Raw genomic sequence first — 22,500 nt, 5'->3', positions numbered from 1 at the left:
TTTGAACGTGATCAGCGGGTGGGATTTATTCTGGGGACCGCAATTGATTATCGCTAAATGCCTTTTGTGATGTTTTTGTAGGTCATGAGTGCAGTGAGGATAACATCTGTGGATGAACAGCCTCACCTGGAGCTCACCTGCCTACCACCAACCAGCCTCGCAGTATGAGTGAGTACACACACACACACACACACACGCACACACGCACACAGCATGGTTATATAATGACTCAGACATGTGGCTCGAATGAAAGTAGTCAGCTTCAGTGTCTGTGAAGGTGTGTGTGTGTGTGTGTGTGTGTTCTGGATAGGAAGTGTTAACAAGGCCACATCAGTGTAATTGTGTTTGTTTTATGGGATGTGAGTTTTTCAGCATGTTCTTGGTCAGTATTTTAGTATTCTAGCAGAATAAGAGAACACGCACCTGGAATGGAACCACGATTGGAACAGGGCACCATGCACACGTACACACACACACACACACACACACACACACACACACACACACACACACACACACACACACAAACACACTTAGCGACGGTTTAGAGCAGCTAGTGTAATTACTAGTATAATGAGAGACATGTTTTGGGAGGCTGGTGGACAACAGACAACAGGGAGAAGCCCATAGGGAATCTATTTATCTGTCGAAATGAAGCCGACACATGAAAAAACGTCCTGCTCAGGATGGAAGTGTGGACCCCGGAGTGAGGCGTGAGCCATGTTGTAAGAACGCTATTCTTCCAGAGTGCAAATACCGTAATTTCCGGACTATAAAATGCACCCATATATAAGCCGCACCCACTGAATTTTACAAATATTTTTATTTTGAACATAAATAAGCCGCAGGTGTCTACACTGAAACTAATGAACTTCACACAGGCTTTAACGAAGGACAAGTTACACACGTTGTAACGGGTGAAATATGTTGCGCTTCCTTTAGGAGCATAGCGGTATTTTGGGAATAGCATGCCACGGCATTTTTTTCCGGTTTTACTGCATGTGTGCAAGACGAGGAATATGTCCTTATTATTTTCTGATGCTCATTTCTAAGTTTCTTTGACTAACCCGTAACACTGTTGCCTAGAAAAATAAAAAAGCACGAGTTTTGGAAACCTGTCTGTGCTTATATGATTTCTGTTGTAACTGGAGTTAGCGAGCTCTCCCTTCACCCTGACTCAATGCGTTACAACGGCTTGTATCTAAACAGTAGCCTACCAAGTAAGTCATTGTTCACTGTCTTCCTCCTTCCTTTTACAACTATTTCTCTCGGGAGTTTATCTTTTTGCGTCGTCGTGCGTAAAAAAATAAAAAAGTTTTTTCTCCCGATGCCGTGCAGCTCAGAACACAGGTGAGGTGCGTTTTTTCGTTTCCTTTCGGAAATTTCATTGGTCTAATGTTATGGGGTTCAGTTTTTTTGGCTTGAAGTTTGTGAAACCGGGAAAAACCCAGGAAAATTTATAAATAAGCAAAACGTGGGAAAAAAGTAGCGGCTTATAGTCCGAAAAATACGGTACTCGCCGATACCGAGCTTTTCAGAGTGAGAATCAGCTTTGTCCAAAAATGACGTCTTCAGAGTAATTAGGGTTGAACAAAAATACACACCTGGCAATAAGAAGAAAGGCAAGGCATGTTAATGAACGAATCTCTCCCTCTCTCTCTCTCTCTAATAACAGTTCAAACCAAATGTCTATTTTCTTTGACGCAGAACAGAAATGACCTCACAGAGCAGCACCAAACATGACCGCAGCACACTTTTACACTAAGTGTGTGTACAGGCGTCTGTGTGCTGCCTGAGTTTGTGTGGACTTGTTGAACAAATTATTACCATTCAATAATGCACATTTCAATTCATTTGTGTGTGTGTGTGTGTGTGTGTGTGTGTGTGTGTGTGTGTGTGTGTGTGTGTGTGTGTGTGTGTGTGGACTTGGGGAACAAATGATTACCATTATTGTCTTTTTTGACTGTGTATAAATATAATGCACAATTCTACCCATTTTTGAGTGTGTGTTTGTGTTTTAATGTTGCAGTACCTGCTTGATTGTGTTTGGTTGTTTTTGTTGCCTGTCACCTGTGTGTGTGTGTGTGTGTGTGTGTGTGTGTGTGTGTGTGTGTGTGTATAATTAGCGTGATTGCCCCCTGCTCTGAACTGTGGGATAGTGACAGACCTAACGAGTGTGTAGTAATCACCCAGCGATGAGTCATCCTGCTCCTGATACACTGAATTACACCACTCAGGTAGAGAGAAGCGGAGGGATGAGATCATGAAGGAAAGAAAGAGATGCCAATAAGATGTTTTTGGGGAGGGTGTTTAGATGATGAAATGCTGAAGGAGACCTGGTGAAATGTGTGTTTTTCAGGTGAATGATGGTGAATGAACATCATTACATTACTGTAATCGGCATTCACCCTTGTAGACGTTATACAGGATTTCTGATCCGCTGTCTCCAAACACTTGTCCCTATAGTGTGTGTGTGTATATACAGTGGGTACGGAAAGTATTCAGACCCCCTTAAATTTTTTACTCTTTGTTATATTGCAGCCATTTGCTAAAATCATTTAAGTTCATTCTTCTTCCTCATGAATGTACACACGGCTCCCCATACTGACAGAAAAACACAGAATTGTTGACCTTTTTGCAGATTTATTAAAAAAGAAAAACTGAAATATCACATGGTCCTAAGTATTCAGACCCTTTGCTGTGACACTCATATATTTAACTCAGGTGCTTTCCATTTCTTCTGATCATCCTTGAGATGGTTCTACACCTTCATTTGAGTCCAGAAATTTTTGATTATACTGATTGGACTTGATTAGGAAAGCCACACACCTGTTTATATAAGACCTTACAGATCACAATGCATGTCAGAGCAAATGAGAATCATTAAGGTCAAAGGAACTGCCTGAAGAGCTCAGAGACAGAATTGTGGCAAGGCACAGATCTGGCCAAGGTTCCAAAAAAATTTCTGCTGCACTTAAGGTTCCTAAGAGCACAGTGGCCTCCATAATCCTCAAATGGAAGACGTTTGGGACGACCAGAACCATTCCTAGAGCTGGCCGACCGGCCAAACTGAGCTATCGGGGGAGAAGAGCCTTGGTGAGAGAGGTAAAGAAGAACCCAAAGATCACTGTGGCTGAGCTCCAGAGATGCAGTCGGGAGATGGGAGAAAGTTGTAGAAAGTCAACCATCACTGCAGCCCTTCACCAGTGGGGCTTTATAGCAGAGTGTCCCGACGGAAGCCTCTCCTCAGTGCAGGACACATGAAAACCCGCATGGAGTTCTCCAAGATGGTGAGAAATAAGATTCTCTGGTCTGATGAGACCAAGATAGAACTTTTTGGCCTTAATTCTAAGCGGTATGTGTGGAGAAAACCAGGCACTGCTCATCACCTGTCCAGTACAGTCTCAACAATGAAGCATGGTGATGGCAGCATCATGCTGTGGGGGCGTTTTTCAGCTGCAGGGACAGGACGACTGGTTGCAATCAAGGGAAAGATGAATGCGGCCAAGCACAGGGATATCCTGGACGAAAACCTTCTCCAGAGTGCTTTGGACTTCAGACTGGGCTGAAGGTTTACCTTCCAACAAGACAATGACCCTAAGCACACAGCTAAAATAACGATGGAGTGGCTTCACAACAACTCCGTGACTGTTCTTAAATGGCCCAGCCAGAGCAATGACTTAAACCCAATTGAGCATCTCTGGAGAGACCTAAAAATAGCTGTCCACCAACGTTTACCGTCCAACCTGACAGAACTGGAGAGGATCTGCAAGGAGGAATGGCAGAGGATCCCTGAATCCAGGTGTGAAAAACTTGTTGCATCCTTCCCAAAAAGACTCCTGGCTGTATTAGATCAAAAGGCGGCTTCTACTAAATACTGAGCAAAGGGTCTGAATACTTAGGACCATGTGATATTTCAGTTTTTCTTTTTTAATAAATCTGCAACAGTGTCAACAATTCTGTGTTTTTCTGTCAATATAGGGTGCTATGTGTACATTAATGAGGAAAAGAAATGAACCTAAATGATTTTAGCAAATGGCTGCAAAATAAAAAAGAGTGAAAAATTTAAGGGTGTCTGAATACTTTCCGTACCCACTGTATATATGTGTGTGTGTGTGTAATGTGTGTAAATATATATATATATATATATATATATATATATATATATATATATATATATATATATATATATATACATACATACACACACACACAGGCAAACATTGCTCGTCCTTAAATTTGTAGGTAAGGCTTGTGACTGTAAATTTTCTTTAGTGTGCATGTGTACCGTGTGTGTGTGTGTGTGTGTGTGTGTAGGGGAAGAAGGAAAAGATGGATGAACAAGGGAATGAAGTCACACTAGGAGTACCTTTGCATTTCGTAGTAAACATCAGGAAGGGAAAAAGTGGACCCTGTGCCACACACACACACACACACACACACACACACACACACACACAGACAGGCAAACATTGCTCGTCCTTAAATTTGTAGGTAAGGCTTGTGACTGTAAATTTTCTTTAGTGTGCATGTGTACCGTGTGTGTGTGTGTGTGTGTGTGTGTGTGTGTGTGTGTGTGTGTGTGTGTGTAGGGGAAGAAGGAAAAGATGGATGAACAAGGGAAGGAAGTCACACTAGGAGTACCTTTGCATTTCGTAGTAAACATCAGGAAGGGAAAATGTGGACCCTGTGCCACACACACACACAAACACACACACACACACACACACACACACACACACACACACACACACACACACACAGACAGGCAAACATTGCTCGTCCTTAAATTTGTAGGTAAGGCTTGTGACTGTAAATTTACTTTAGTGTGCATGTGTACCGTGTGTGTGTGTGTGTGTGTGTGTGTGTGTGTGTGTGTGTGTGTGTGTGTGTGTGTGTGTGTGTGTGTGTGTGTAGGGGAAGAAGGAAAAGATGGATGAACAAGGCAAGGAAGTCACACTAGGAGTACCTTTGCATTTCGTAGTAAACATCAGGAAGGGAAAAAGTGGACCCTGTGCCACACACACACACACACACACACACACACACACACACACACACACACACACACACAGACAGGCAAACATTGCTCGTCCTTAAATTTGTAGGTAAGGCTTGTGACTGTAAATTTTCTTTAGTGTGCATGTGTACCGTGTGTGTGTGTGTGTGTGTTTGTGTGTGTGTGTGTGTGTGTAGGGGAAGAAGGAAAAGATGGATGAACAAGGGAAGGAAGTCACACTAGGAGTACCTTTGCATTTCGTAGTAAACATCAGGAAGGGAAAAAGTGGACCCTGTGCCACACACACACACACACACACACACACACACACACACACACACACACACACACACACACACACATACTGACCATGTGTTCATACTAGAAAGGAACAAAGTTAATATATTAATTTCCTGAGAAAGCCCTATAGGCGTGATTCCAACCACACCGAACCACAGCATTTACGGTTCTCCTTTTAATGTATGTTGCTCTCCAAAGTCTTCGCTTTTTAAACTACCCGTATTTTAGTTCTCACGTCACATGGCTAGAAAATACAAATGAGGAAATGCGTATAACCGCAGAAGTCTCATAAAGCTCCAGTGGATGTTGTGCGCATGTTAACAGAGCTCTAAATTCGAAATCAATTTTTTTTCACTATTCAGCTCTTTGTTGCTTGGTAGAAAAGTAACGTGTCGGGACGGCAGCAGTTTTAAAACGCCTTGACAATGAAGAAAAAACACAAGTATGAGCACCGCAGTACTCCAAAATAGTTCTAATCATTTGCATATAGTCTGATTTCTCTGCTATTTCCTATTATACGGTTACATTTCTGGTAATTTATTACCTTTTTGAAGCTTTACCAGGGTTCCCGCAGTCTCTAAAAAAAAAAAGTCTAAAATTCAAAAATCTACATTTTCAGGTCTTAAATTCGATGTTCTAGGGCTTAATTAATTTTAAACAGGTCTTAATGTCCATGTAACACTCCCCTTAATGCTCATTGAAATGGTCAGGCAGCACTTAAGATTGTTTTTGTTTTGTTTTGTATTTGTTTATATTTGTTAGTTCCAATTGCGACTACAAATGAGACTAACGTGCAACAGCCAATCAGCTTTTTGTATTTGGCACGCATCTTTCGTGGATTGTACCACAGATGTAAAACATACAGGGAAGTGCAAGTTTAGCCAAACCTAGCTTAAAAAAACAAAACAGATATAGGGCTTGGTTAAGGCCAGTTACTAACAACATATTTGTGTGTTTTGGAGGTCATGATATAGGTCTTAAATGTAATTGTTAATGGTCTTAAAAAGGTCTTAAGTCTTAAATTGGACTTTTTAAGCCTGCTCTTATATTGGCAAAATACTGCTTTTAAACATCTGAAATAAGTGAGATCAGCTATAAACAGGCTGGGCATTTTTATTGGATTAATAATATCCCATAATAAATGATATACAAATATTTGACATATTGATGTACACTATACAGGCAAAATGTGACACCTGACCATAAAATTGCTCTGTTTGCTCTACTTTTTGAACATCCTGTTCGACAATTAGTTCCCATTTGCTGTTATAGTAAACTCCACTCTTCTGTGAAGATGTTCCAGCTTTACAAGGGCAATAGTAAAGTCATTGACTGATGTAGGTGAGGTGGGGAGGCCTGGGGTGCAGTCAGTGTTCCAATTAATTCCAGTGGATTTTGGTAGGGTTAGTGCTCTATAGCAGGACGTCTTCCACTCCAATTCATGTCAAGTGCATCTTTGTGCACATAGTCATTACCATGCTGGAAGAGGTTTGGGTCTCTAAGTTCAAGCGAAGGAGAAATTTCATACTACCACATCCAAAGACATTCGATACAGTTGTTCAACTTTGTTGTAACAGTTTGGTAAAGAGTGACATATAAGTCCAAATCACTTTTTTTCTATAGCAAGGATCTACTGAAATGAAACATGCATTTAAAGTATGAAGACGTCATTAAGTTGACTACCCCATTTTGTCAAAGATTTGGAATTGTTTGCAGCGAAACAGAGGCTGTAAAGACATGCTGGGATCTGATAAGGACATAGACCAAATGTCTGTTGCACAACAGCTAGAAAAAAAGAGAGAGCGAGGAAATGTGTGAGAGAGCATAAAATAAACAACAACTTCAATGCGTTGCCGTTTACGAGGAAGGGTTTAGTAAATGCCACTGGACTACAGTCTCAGATTCAAATCACGTCATAGTGTGTTTGAGAAAAGATTCACTCTATACCCGGTGTCTAAAGGACGAAACATTCACCGCTTAATAACTGAGAAATTGCATAAAGACAGTGCGGGGAAAACTGTTCCAATTTAGTTTTGTAGTCTTAATGTGAACTACTTTAGCTTCCGCATCCTAACTGCATTCCTTCCATACTAATATCTTTTGGATTTACTATCCCGGGCATTAACATGATGGAATTTTATTATTGCATTTGTAGATCAGATTCTTGCATTAAATTCAATACATTTCTTTCTTTGCGGTGGCGATTTAATACACAGACATTTCAACGTTTCTATATAGGGATCAGTCCTGCCTATTAAAAGTTGGTACTAGAGGACGACCGATAGTGGATTTTACCGATACAGACGGCTAGGTTGGATCGTACTCGCCGACAACCGATTAATCATTCGATAGTTTTTAAAATGGATACTGGATAATAAACAAACTACCACAACAGTCTTTGTAAAATTGTACTGAACTGGTAGAAAAAACCCAGTACTGATTTATGGAAATGTGTTAAATAAAATAAATATGAATAAATATTTTTATAATTAGATAAATTACAAACAACAAATAGAATATAGTGCACTCCGTGCAGCGCGCAGCCACAAGTGTAAAAACAAACCGCACGCGGCGTCAGCGGTTCGCCTCTAGAGGTAACGACAGCAAAAAATATAAACAGTGTAGATTTTCGCCAATAGTTCCAGCAATCAACTATCGGCACCGATCTCTAGTTGATACCGAATTGCATTACATATACATAAGGCTTAGTTGTCCTACTTGTCCCCCTCACCTGCCCTAAAACCTTGGAACAAGAACCCATACAGCCAGAAACAACCGAGGAGACTGCAGGGAAGGAGTTATCGATTTTTCACTCAATCAAAACTGGGTTTGTATCCAGCTGTGTGTCCCGGGTTTGTGTTTTTTTTTTAAACATAGCATCTTAAAGATGAAACTCGAGGTTTGTTTCGCACTGTCTCTGACCTGCTCTAGATGCAACGTTCTTGCTCAACCCTGGGTGCTAAAAAGTCCTGCTGTGATCTTCAAACAAGCTTTTCAAGCATATCCAGTCTCTGTTGTCATTCTTGAAGAACTTTTTTCCCCCTCAATTACTTCGTTGAATCGTACATGACAAAAACCAGGACAAATAAATAGATAAGCTAGACAGATATTCACTATATGATTAAAAGTATGGGGACACCTGACTTTTCTAGCCATATGAGATTTTTCCCCGAGCTGTCAACAGTTAGTTGGAGGGACACAATTGTATCGGATGTTTATGAATGTGGTAGAATACAATTTCTCCCTTCACTTGAACTAGGAGACTTGTTTGTTTGATTTGTTTAATTACGTGCCGTGAGAAATCCGACCGACTGGCAAACAAACCAGAGGTATCAGTTTCATCCTGATTCACACTCGACACCCAGCTTAATAGATGCGAAAGGTCTCTGTGATCTGGCGAGTAAACCAGAGGCGAGGGAAAACTTCCTCAGAACGCATGAGGAAGAACCTTTGTGAGGAACCAAGCCTCAAAAGGAAAACCCCACCCTCTCCTGGGTGACACCGGGTAGTGTGATTTGAATATCAGGAGTGCGTAGTCGGATTAAAGTGTATAGGCAAACAGTCGGAAGTGTATGTTCAGCATGAGAATAAAGGGAAGGAGATCAGGACAGGTTTCTCGATTACATCACGTGAATAAAATCCGTAGCATCCAAATGAAATCTCATGCCAAAGAAAGAACTGTGTGTCAAACCAATACAGCTTAAAAGTAATAAATTTTAATGTCATGAATTATTCCCTATAAATATATTCTTAATGAGCGAACCAGTGGCATGGAAATATTCCCAGAAATGGTATAAAACTATTAAATAAAAAATAAAAAAAAACTTGAAATAATCCAACTTCAAGAAAGGGGTCTGTCCTCATCCAGCATCGAATGTCCATTCATTATAGTTATATCAAGACCTGCCCCCCTGTATTAGTAAATAATGCTGCAATTTTGACGATCTTCACCAAACCTTTCTCACGTATATCCTTCTGATCAGATCAGTTCATATGGCTACATTTGATTTAAGACAGATGTGAAAACTTGCTCATGAGTACACTACGCTCGAGCGTTTATTTGCTTTGCGTATCTTTGAATGGATCGATATTGCAAGTGCAATTTGTCCCCTTTCCAAAAAATCTAATCCGAAGGCTGAAAAAATGTATTTTGACCTTTCAAAAATGCAGACTGAAAAGCGCTGACTGCAGCACAAACAGCATTTTTTTGTTTTAAACATCATCCAAGTTTTCTTAGTTTGTACATTATTAGTACATACAGTAAATAATTTGTATTGCATTTTTTTTTTCTTAAACACATATTTCTTTATATATGCTTCAATCCATAGTCAGCTAATTTTTCTTTGTCCATTCTCCTTTTCTTTTTTTCGAGTGTTAATTCTTGTCATTAGAATCATTTCAGTAGGGTTTTTTTGTTGTTAGAACCGTGCTGTTAAATGGATAAGGACCGGGTGGGCTAGGGGTGGGCTGTGGCCTCTAGGTTTCTGTAACTGTGAAAGAAAACATGCAATCATTTAGTTCTGTGTAGAATGCCTTAGTTATTAACATTCAGGTTTTTTTATTTTTCTTTTCTTTTCTTTTTTTTTTATATATCAAAAATTTAATATGATTTGAGAATTAATTCTCTGTCAAGTTTGCAAACACCTAGCCTCTTCTCGTGTTTGAGACGCATTCATGTTCGTCTTGTTTTGGGTAAAAAGCAAAAACAAACCGAAATTGGACAGTGACTGTGTGGATCAAAGTTTCAATGTCCAAATGTGACATTTTTGTCTCCAACAGCAGACCCTTTGTAAGACAGAGAACAGGAGCAGACTTCCTCACACCTACAGCCAAATATGTAGGTGGAAGTTTAATGGTTTGGGGTTGTTTTGGAACAGAGAAGGTTGGGGACTCTTTCCAGGTGAAAGAAACACTGAACCAACATGACTACCATTCTATACTTCAACACCATGCAAGTCCGTCACCATACAACAAGACAATGACCTGAACAATACATCCAAGCTCTGAGATGTACCGGCTCGCAGGCTCCGAGAGAAATATTCAACTAGTGATGAGCAGCTTTGCCAATTTTTGTACAAGAGGCACAGCAAAGTGTTTGAGCTGAATGTTTTGGAGAAACGAACTGTCCGGATTCCAAGTGTGTGCGAAGCTCCTATTCATGCTGAAGGAGGATTTTTCAATGAAAAGCAGTTCCTATTTCTGTAGTCGTTTGGTCAACGTAGCAGCATATAAACTAAAGGAACATGCAGGTGTCTTTCAAAAATGGTAGGACTCTGTGTTTCTGAACGTTTGACTCTTTTACTGTAGTGAAATAATTCTCTGCTAATACCTGGGACTTGCTATATTGTGTGTGTGTGTGTGTGTGTGTGTGTGTGTGTGTGTTGTTTGTTCACTAAGTGTGCGAGTTCCCACAATTACTTAGCTTTCACTGTGGGAACATTTAGTCCCTATAGAGGCTCTACTCCACACATACACACACACACACACACACACACACACACACACACACACACACACACACACAGATAGAAACAAACACACATATTTTTGTGTCGTATCCCCAGGACACTAATGTAAGTGCCTTCATAAATTACCAAGCGTCCCCGTGACTGTAAATATCCTCCGGGTCGTTGAGGGAATTTGATGCGTTTTATAGCCGTCCAGACGAGGACTGACTTCGCTGCGGACGCGGAGACTTGCACCGGTCAAACAAACCGCGATTCCCCGCCTCCTCCTTCGAGCCGTGTTGCCCCGGCGACCCAGTTCTGCCTCCACACACACTCGGCGAGGGAACGATCGCAAACCAAAAAGAACAGAAAGAAAGAGCTTTGGACGCGGGTCCTGTTTAGAGAGAAGGGAGCAGTGTAGGCAGGGACGAAGACGGGTTCATTTTATTTACTGTCTATTCCATGCGATGCGTGCGTATACCCCCGCCCGCAAAACGGCAATTTAAAAGACAAGCCAAAATGTAGCTGATCTCCGTGTACTGGCTAGCCGGAGTACGCGATTAAGCCCCGCCCAACCACATCCTTTTTCTCCATATTCATACATACATAAACATAGTTTTTGTAGAGTATTTATGAAGATGATCGACTTGAATAACAGAGCTAAACACACATCATCGCTTTTCCATTTAACAAGAAACAGCGCAGAGTATTCGTAGTTTCAGACACTTCTGAAAAACAAGCTTCCGAATCCTAAAGCGTCACCACCAGATTGGCTGTCCACTCTCCCATGCGTGCAGCAGCTTCTGCAAGGAGGCGAACATTTGGACATCATATTCGTCTCATAACGGGTTATTTCCAAACCACCGATTTTTTTCGTTCCATTTTACTAAAAGATACCGCTGAAAGCTACATGAGTTTAGTGTTTCAGTTCTGTATTCAGATGTATGCACAGCGGAGTTAATGCTACTATAATGCATCGTTTTTGTCTTTCCGTCTTTCCGTCCGTCCGTCCATATCAACTGTTCATAATTCTGTCTTTCCTTCGATTCTTTCTCTCGTACTCACTTTCAGGAGAAAAGTGTCCAAAAATCATAACGCTTCTAAAATATCAATTGGAATCGAATTGTACTCTGAAGTCTCTCTCTCTCTCTCTCTCTCTCTCTCTCTCTCTCTCTCTCTCTCTCTCTCTCTCTCTCTCTCTCTCTCTCTCTCTCTCTCTCCCTCTTTCTCCCTCGCTCTTCTCTCTCTCTCTCTCTCTCTCTCTCTCTCTCTCTCTCTCTCTCTCTCTCTCTCTCTCTCTCTCTCTCTCTCTCTCTCTACCACTCACACTCGAGCTCATAACCGGGGGGCTCACACCGCCATACATTATAAATGGCCAGCGATCAGCCGCACTTTATTAGCAGCTCTCAGCGTGGATTAATTCGACCCGATGCGGTGTTAAGGAGCTGCAGGTTTTTACACCTTGTCTTTTTACTCACAAGCACACAAGTCTGATTCTGTCTGATCTGAGGTTTGATATTAACCTGAGGAGTATTTAACGCTTACACTTTTTTGCCTCAGAAGAAGGATGTGAAATTAAATATCATGTGTATATATATATATATATATATATATATATATATATATATATATATATATATATATATATATATATATTATTGTTTTAGCGTTTATTTATTTTTTCTCTTTTACTTTCCCCTCTATTTTCTTTATCTCTATAATGTTTACCTTAAAACCAAAGGCAAAGTTCTACGTGCTGATGTCCACCGAAACAGGAAGTCAGCAGGACTCCTTCCTCTTTTCAGTAGCCAGCAGCTTTTGGCAAACCTCCCAGCCAGGGCTAAGCCGTCCTTGAACGTTTGGTAAGATGTTTCAGAATCCAGCGTCCGATTAGACTAAAAATCTGAAACCAAAGAGCAGAACGATCCATCCTAGTGGTAGAGAGGATGAACTACAGTTTCAAATGCATACGTTTTCTAATGGTACGTTTTTGATTTGAGAGCACGCAATCTAATAAATCACTTTCAGGCAAACTTACACTATATGGACAAAATTATGGGGACCCCTCAACCTTTGAAGGATCAATAAACAGATGAACAGACAGACATATAAAAGTATAAGAAACTTAAAAAAAAAAAAAAACACCATCAAAAACTAAAACAGAAACGTTCCATATTAAGAGAATATACACAATCAGAACAACAGTACTGAGACACCTGACATTTCCAGCCACAATGTTGGAGGGGCACAACTTGAATTGAATTAGGAGACGTGAACCTGCTCCAGCAGGTCAATGCCCTTGTGCACAAAGCCGGCTTCATAATGATACGGAGTTGAAGATCCTAAGGGGACGATTCTTAAATACCAGAGAAGGCAGGCGGAAGGAAAGAAAAGTCTGAGCTTTTTTTTTTTAAGCGTTGTTTTTAGATAAGGCTAATTTTGGTAAAAAGGCTTTTGAATGTTTTTCTCCACAGGGATTCCTCCTTTTTGACCTTCTTCCTGCCTCTGAGATTTTTTTTTTCCCCCCTCGTTAATGGTACTATATTGAAATTTTCCTTTTAAACTGTTGGACAAAAAACGATTTTATACACTCGTGTTATCTGTTTATAAAGAGTCTAGTACCATTTACTACTATTGCATATGGCAGACACCCTTTTCCAGAGCTACTTGCTCAAAGCCCAGTGGCAGCTTGGTGGTGCTGGGAACTGAACTCGTGACCTTCTGATTCAAAGTCCAATGTCTTAACCACTGAGCTGCCACATCCTGAGTGTGTGTGGATAATGCAATAATGAAAATGACAAATTGCTGTTAAACTGTTTTTTTTTTTTTTTTTTTTACTTGGAATATTTCACAAACGCCTCATTTACAGTTTCTTGACATCACATTTCTCGATCAGTGGCTTTACTTAGAGAATCTGCATCAATGCAAGAGAGTGACAGACATATTTGAGTGCAACCCCGCCATGGCCTGCGTCTCCCCGTCCTGTCCCGTCCCACCCTATGTTCTACCTGATTGTTTCAAATATCTGAACATATTGCTCGTATTTGTATTATTATTATCATTTATCATTGTCAAACATTTCTTTTTAAGGAAAAGGCCCCCAATGAAATTCACTTAGACTTCCAGGTTAGCAGCTTAGATTTTGAAATATTGCGCATTATAGAGCATCGATCATATGTATTGCGAGATTTTGTTTGCTAAGCCCCGTGTGATTAAGAGAATGGAAAACAAATATGAGAAATAATATATTTTTTTATATTAAAATATTTTTTTTATATTTTTAATATTGAATAAAAAAAAATTGTCGATTTATCTCTTTTTTTAATTTTATTATTATTATTATTTTTAAACGATTGAAGTTAACTGAAATTACTTGAAATAAACTAGAGCATTAATAAAATCATCCACAAAAGTATCTTAACAATGTAAATAAATAAAAAGATTGTATTAATTGCTTTGATCTCATTTGACCTTTATTGAGTGGAAGCAATCCAAAGTGTTCAAACCAGACAGACAGACAGACAGACAGACAGACAGACAGACAGACAGACAGACAGACAGACAGACAGACAGATAGATAGATAATAAAAGCGAGCAAAATGAACAAAAACCAACACAGTGGGTTCACGTTTATTATTATATTTAGAAAATACCAGTTTTTATGGTTGTATCATTGTATTTTGTTGTATTTTTCCGCCACACATTAAAGGCCGGTCTATAAAAATATTGTCCGACATTAATCAGGTCTGTGGCGCAAAAAGGTTGGGGACCGCTGGTGTAGAGAATGAGGAGTCTAAAAAAAAATACAATATGTAAAATGTACATTATATGGATAATTGTACAGAAGTTTTCTACAGTGATTTAATGGTGTAGTGTAGAGTTCAGTAGGGTGATGTTGGATGGAAAAAAGCTGTCCCTGAACCTACTGGTTCCAGTGCATATGTTCCTTATCAGCTAGGACTCGAAAAACATACACAGCCCAGTCGATCCAACTGAGCTTAATGCAAGTTCTTTATTTCTAAAGCATTTTTCACAACAGAGAGCTTAAGAATGAATGTGAACGATGTGTATTGATCCCTGATGAGCAATCATGGGGCAACTGTGGCAAGGAAAAACTCCCTTAGATGGTATGAGGAAGAAACCTTGAGAGGAACCAGACTCAAAAGGGGAACCCATCCTCATTTGGATGACATCAAGAGCGTTATGAAATTTCTTTTAAACTTTACAAAACACCCGAGAGTGAGAACTACCATGAGCCCCGGAGCGTGTGATTATGAGTAATGCCCTTTCTATAGTCTTATACCGTCAGTTAATGTTGTGGAACCAGGAGCTTAGGAGCAACTCATAAAATAGCTGAACATCTGAGCTCATCATGGATCCAACAGCAGCTTCTTTATTCAGAGCCTTTGAACGTCCAAAGAAGTCCAAACTCTACATGAAGTAGGCAGTAATCTACATGATTAAAGCAAATGCTGTAGCTGTGAAGACGGGGTTATATTTATATATATATATATATACAGTGAGGAAAATAAGTATTTGAACACCCTGCTATTTTGCAAGTTCTCCCACTTAGAAATCATGGAGGGGTCTGAAATTTTCATCGTAGGTGCATGTCCACTGTGAGAGACATAATCTAAAAAAAAAAAATCCAGAAATCACAATATATGATTTTTTAACGATTTATTTGTATGATACAGCTGCAAATAAGTATTTGAACACCTGAGAAAGTCAATGTTAATATTTGGTACAGTAGCCTTTGTTTGCAATTACAGAGGTCAAACGTTTCCTGTAGTTTTTCACCAGGTTTGCACACACTGCAGGGGGGATTTTGGCCCACTCCTCCACACAGATCTTCTCTAGATCAGTCAGGTTTCTGGCCTGTCGCTGAGAAACACGGAGTTTGAGCTCCCTCCAAAGATTCTTTATTGGGTTTAGGTCTGGAGACTGGCTAGGCCATGCCAGAACCTTGTTATGCTTCTTACAGAGCCACTCCTTGGTTATCCTGGCTGTGTGCTTCAGGTCATTGTCATGTTGGAAGACCCAGCCTCGACCCATCTTCAATGCTCTAACTGAGGGAAGGAGGTTGTTCCCCAAAATCTCGCAATACATGGCCCCGGTCATCCTCTCCTTAATACAGTGCAGTCGCCCTGTCCCATGTGCAGAAGAACACCCCCAAAGCATGATGCTACCACCCCCATGCTTCACAGTAGGGATGGTGTTCTTGGGATGGTACTCATCATTCTTCTTCCTCAAAACACGTTTAGTGGAATTATGACACAAAAGTTCTATTTTGGTCTCATCTGACCACATGACTTTCTCCCATGACTCCTCTGGATCATCCAAATAGTCATTGGCAAACTTAAGACGTGCCTGGACATGTGCTGGTTTAAGCAGGGGAACCTTCCGTGCCATGCATGATTTCAAACCATGAAGTCTTAGTGTATTACCAACAGTAACCTTGGAAACGGTGGTCCCAGCTCTTTTCAGGTCATTGACCAGCTCCTCTAGTGTAGTTCTGGGCTGATTTCTCACCTTCCTTAGGATCATTGAGACCCCACGAGGTGAGTTCTTGCATGGAGCCCCAGTCCGAGGGAGATTGACAGTGATGTTTAGCTTCTTCCATTTTCTAATGATTGCTAGACAGACACATTGATCATGTGATGTGTGTGTGTGTGTGTGTGTGTGTGTGTGTGTGTGTGTGTGTGTGTGTGTGTGTGTGTGTGTGTGTGTGTGTGTGTGTGTGATCTGTGTCAATACCAGATCAATGTCTCGGCTGAGCCAGTTGACTTGTTATAATGAACTCGTGAACTGAATCTTTATCTTCATCTTCCACTTCATTTCCTTTCCCTCCTTTTCGGACCAGAGGGCGTAATATTTTTCTGGATTACGATATACTTTTTTTTTTAATGTACCGAAATGGACTTTGGACATCGCAAGAGATTTAGTAGTGATATTACTATTTTAGCTCAACATAGCAGATTTCGATGATGTAAAAGGCGGCGGCGGCTGCAGAAGCTCCGAGTAGGACGTCGGATCTCAGCATCAGAAATACAGCAAAGTAAAACATCTTCCTTTAAATGAATTATATTGTACACATGAGCTACATGAGTTGGAGTGGGGGATCATACAGAGCCTGAGACCAGGAGAGAAAACTGAGAGAAATGATCAGAAAGATTTTGAGAATTGGGGTGAAGAGAAAGAAGGATGGGGAAAGAGGGACCTACATTATTTTATTCTATTCAGTCCCCCCTTTCTTTCTTTCTTTCTTTCTTTCTTTCTTTCTTTCTTTCTTTCTTTCTTTCTTTCTTTCTTTCTTTCTTTCTTTCTTTCTTTCTTTCTTTCTTTCTTTCTTTCTTTCTTTCTTTCTTTCTTTCTTTCTTTCTTTCTTTCTTTCTTTCTTTCTTTCTTTCTTTGAAATTGTGAAGGGAGTTTTAAATCAGGATGGATAAAGGCCAGTAAAAGAGGACGTGAGCAAGAGAGAGGGACGAGAAAAGAAGCAGGAGGAGAAGAAGCTATGATATAGAGAGGAAAAAGACGAGAGAGAGAGAGAGAGTGAGCTCTGATCTCAACCCTATTGACCTTGAATACTCTACATCAGTACCTAATTTTGTGGGTGATTGAGCACAAACTCCAAATCTAGTGGAACATCTTCCCAGAAGAGTGGAGCTCATTAGAACAGCAAATGGTAACTAAATAAAATGGTCACATGTACTTTACAGAACAGCGAAATTCTTTCTTTGCATATGCCAGCGATGTTTAGGAAGCTGGGGTCAGAGCGCAGGCTCTGCCACGATACAGCGCCCCCTGGAGCACAAAGGGTTAAGGGCCTTGCTCAAGGGCCCCATGAGTGAAGCTCCCACTTTCTCCAATGTGGACATACGAATCTTAAGGTGTTCACAAAACCTTGTCTATGTAGTGTAGTTTTAGCTTTAGATGAATCAACTTAGAAATATATTTGTTGATTCAGTTTGAAACACTGACTACAGGTTGCGGTTTTGTGAGCGGAAATATCCATCCCTCACGCTTAGCGCATTGCAAACAAACACTGGGCGTAAATTTTCCACCTTCGCCTGTTAAACATTCCAAGGAAATGACGGAAAGCTAAGTGGCGAATTCCCTATTGGTTTGCATCGCGTTATATTTTGCATAAACCCGTTCAACCGACTTTTCAAACTTCCTTTTATCTGAAACAATACTCGATCCTTAAATCAAAAGTTCTTAATTCCTTTCTCAATATTTGTTTTGCTTCTTTATTTGTTTTGCATCTTTGTTTGTTTAACTGGAGCAGCCCAGGCTGTCGGAGGCATCTACAAGATTAACAAATGTAGATTTCGAACATTTTGAAAAAGCGAACGGAAGCATTATCCATCCGAGCTTCTACTCCAGGAAAGCGCTTTTGAGACTCTCGGGTTTAGACAAACGAATATCCAAATGCGATACGCAACCAGGAAGTAGCGTGCGGAAAGTCGTACATTTGTTTGCTCAGTTTCAAAGCAGTGCATCCAGACTCCTGGTTTAGAGCAATGCTTTGGTGTGTAGGATTTACTCCACAAATTGATAGTTTTTTTCACCCCCGTATATCCCAGTTAGTTTTAATTATTTATTTATTTTGGCTTTTCTGAAGTATCTGTGTGTTTTACTGATGCCGTGTGTAGAGCTGTTTTTGTGACGCAGTGGGGAGTTGGATGTTTAGTTCTGAGTCAAAGTGTGAAATGATCGGAACGAAGGCCATTAGTGTGGGATTGATTATAGCACAGGGTGTCATGCGGTTTTAACACACACACGCACGCACATATACACACATACACACATACACATATACACATACACACATACATGCATATGCACATACACACACATGCATATGCACATATACATACACATACACATGCACATACACACACACGCACACGCACATACACATACACACACATGCACATACACACATACATGCATATGCACATACACATATACATACACATACACATGCACATGCACATACACACACACGCACATACACGCACATGCACATAAACACATACATGCATATGCACATACACACACATGCATATACATACACACACATGAATATGCATATGCGCATACACATATACATACACATACACATGCACATAGACATACGCACATGCACATACACACACACGCAAATACACATACACACACATGCACATGCACGCACATACACATATACATACACACACATGCATATGCACATACACATGCACATGCACATACACACGCACATACACATATACATACACACACATGCATATGCACATACACATGCACATGCACATACACACGCACATACACATACACACACATGCACATACACATACACACACGCGCACATGCACGCACATACACATATACATACACAAACATGCGTATGCACATACACATGCACATACGCACGCACATACACATACACACACATGCACATACACATACACACACGCGCACATGCACGCACATACACATATACATACACACACATGCATATGCACATACACATACACATGCACATACGCACGCACATACACATATACATACACACACATGCATATGCACATACACATGCACATGCACATACACACGCACATACACATACACACACATGCACATACACATACACACACGCGCACATGCACGCACATACACATATACATACACAAACATGCGTATGCACATACACATACACATGCACATACGCACGCACATACACATATACATACACACACATGCATATGCACATACACATGCACATGCACATACACACGCACATACACATACACACACATGCACATACACATACACACACGCGCACATGCACGCACATACACATATACATACACAAACATGCGTATGCACATACACATACACATGCACATACACACACATACACACACATATGCACATACACATACACACACACGCACATGCACGCACATACACAAACATGCACATGCACACACGCGCAAACGCGCGTGCACACGCACACACGCACACACGCACATACACACACATGCACACACACATGCAAAAACACATGCACATGCAAGCATAATGTCCTTGAAGATAATTGGTCACACTGAAAGGTAAAGTTAAAGAGCTGAGGGAGTGAGACAGGGGAGAAAGAATGAAGGTTAAGGAATGAGAGGGAAGAGGAACCAAAGAAAGAAAAAAATTATTACAAGGAAAGCAGGATGAGGAAGGTGGGGGGTGAAGAGAGAGAAGGATGGAGAAAGAGGGAGAAAGGAATCAGAAGCTTTGTAGGTTTGTTTAGTTTCTCTATCACTTCTTTCTTTTTTTCTCTTTATGCATCCTTTTATGCTCCTCATCCCTTTTTCTCAGCCTCTCATTTTCTATTGTTCTGTTTCCCCTTGTGCCTCTTTCGTTCTTTTTCTTTCGTTCTTTCTCTCATCTTTCTTCTTTGCCTCCTTATTCTTCTTTCGCTCTTTTTCTCATCTTTCTTTCAGAGAAAGGGATGAATAAGGGATAGGAAAAGCGAATAAGTGCAAAGGAGAGAGATGAAAAGAGAGAGCAGATGGAAAGTTGAAGCTTTTCCCTAATCAGAATAAAGGAGATAGGAGGAGCAGGAGGAGGAGAAAGCAAACAAGTGAGTGAGATATGATAGAGAGGTGTATGGAGAAAAAAAAGACAGATGGAGAGAGAGAGGGGGAGAGAGAGTGTGTGACTGAGCTGATAGAGAAGGGGATGAGGGGAAGAGATGGAGTGAGGCAGTATGAGAAAGAGAGAGAGAGAGAGAGAGAGAGAGCTGGTCTCTGGCTCGGAGCAGCAGTGTGCCGGAAGGCATTAGAGCGAGGAGGACGGAGCGGCGCAGGGATGAAAAGATGGAGAGAACGGAGGGATAGTGGAGCGGCGGGCTGCAGTGTGGGATGCACTCAGGACGCGACTTGTTGCATCGTTACAGCTGCTAATTGGCGCTAAATTATTCACGTTAATCAGGCTGAAGGACTCGAACGTGAGCTCGAAACGTTTCTTCTTTTGGATCGGTTACTAAAGAATTCAGCTGCTTTTTCAGACCTTCTACTGGATAATATGAAGCGAAAACATTGAGGCTTTTTGACTTTACAGATGTAAGTGTGTGTGTGTGTGTGTGTGTGTGTGTGTTCATGTTGTCTCATTCTTCGTATGATGGCATTGATGCTCTCGGGGGTCTATGGGCGACCTCTGTGCCCATGTGAACATGCCCTGCCTGTATTTCTGACTCCGTGCCACGTTCAGCACTCGTCTCCGCCTTCAGTTGACCATGCAGGTCCTTCAGATCGTCAGAGAGCTGGTGTCTCCGTCTCGACGCCGTGCCGGCTCCAGATTCGCAGGTGCGTGTAACTTGTTAGCACTTTCTGTATGAAAGGACACCAGTACGTGTGTGAAAGCGGAAAAACATGCTGGTGTTTTCCCTTGGAAATCACTCCGTTTTGACAGGCTGAGAACTCACACGTTGAGGCTGCTGACACTTCAGACTTGGAGAAAATGAGACAGAGGGAAAGAGATGATGGTAGTAGGAGAAATATGTGGCAGTTATATATAGTAGTTTTGTGATCTAGACTTAGACTTACTGTAGGTCATGTGACTGACAGTGAGAACATCCAGCTCCTTCTTTGTCCTGTTGATTTGGTATAGATGATGAAACTACTCTAAATTAGATGAGTGTGATGCACTACATGGATAAATGGACGGGGACACCTGATTTTCCCAGCCATATGTGGTTCCTCTCCGAACCTGTAACTCCAGATTTGGAGGTACACAATTGTATTACATGTGTTAGTGGGTAATTTTTTTTTTTTCTCCGCCTGATCTAGGAGACCAAAACCTGTTCCCACATGACAATAATTCAATTCATTTTTATTTGTATTGTGCTTTTAACAATGAACATTGTCTCAAAGCAGCTTTACACAGATAATGTGGTGATAAAAAATGAATATCTTCTTTATAAGCGTAAGTTTGTCACTGATGAGCGAGCCGGTGGCGACTGTGGCAAGGAAAAACTCCCCGAGATGCCATAAGGAAGAAACCTTGAGAGGAACCAGACACAAGAGGAAACCCATCCTCATCTGGGTAGCACCGAATGTCCATTTATTGCAGATATACGATGTTGCGGGGTGCAGTGATGATGATCAGAAGCAAACTGTAGTCCTGAGTCAGTGTAGCAGTCTGTTGACATTAACTACAGTCCAAATCCATCCTCAAAGCTCCTGTTCTTACTCCTGAATTTCATGGAACCATCCAGCGTTGATGAGAAACCGTCCCTAGCTGCACAGAGTGGCCTCCAATCGTAGAGGACACTATCCAGAGGCAGGCCTGGACGAAGTGGGAAGATCCACGGAGGGAAGAGGAGCAGAAACAGTGGTCACTGGAACCTCAGGAGCATGTAAACCCCCACAATACCCCGTACACAAAGCCTGCTACATAAACATATGCTTTCCATGGGTTGGAGTGGAAGATCTGCTATAGAGCTCTGACCTCCATCCTTCTGAACACCGTTGGGAAGAACTAGAACGTTGACTGCACCCCAGGCCACCTCACCTACATCAGTACCTGACTTTGCTAACAGCTTTCTGGCTCGAGGCCTCCACAAGCAAACATCAAAATCTAGTAAAACATCTTCCCAGTGGAGGTTATTATAACAGGACATGAGGGCTAATTGTGGAAAGGGAGCGTAGAAGCATATACCAATCTTATGGCCAGGTGTCCATAAACTTTTGCCAT

General features: G+C 41.1%; 1 protein-coding gene across 2 annotated transcripts in view; it reads left to right on the top strand.

Moving 5' to 3' along the window:
- usp6nl (USP6 N-terminal like) overlaps positions 1 to 22,500 on the top strand; it is an 89,360-nt gene that overhangs the window by 13,133 nt on the left and 53,727 nt on the right. The window contains exon 2 of one of the 2 annotated variants that reach the window (XM_083528395.1): positions 82 to 168. In XM_083528395.1, coding sequence (XP_083384521.1) covers positions 165 to 168 — 4 coding nt within the window. In that variant the 5' untranslated portion in view covers positions 82 to 164. Of the gene's footprint in view, positions 1 to 81; positions 169 to 20,377; positions 21,111 to 22,500 lie in introns of those variants that run through there. The other variant, XM_083528393.1, reaches the window with a different exon arrangement.

This window comes from Silurus aristotelis, assembly GCF_946808225.1.
Source record: "Silurus aristotelis genome assembly, chromosome: 24".
In the NCBI taxonomy this organism is placed as follows: Eukaryota; Metazoa; Chordata; class Actinopteri; order Siluriformes; family Siluridae; genus Silurus; species Silurus aristotelis.
Note: the sequence above shows the minus strand (reverse complement) of the source record. Positions and strands in the feature narration are given on the sequence as shown.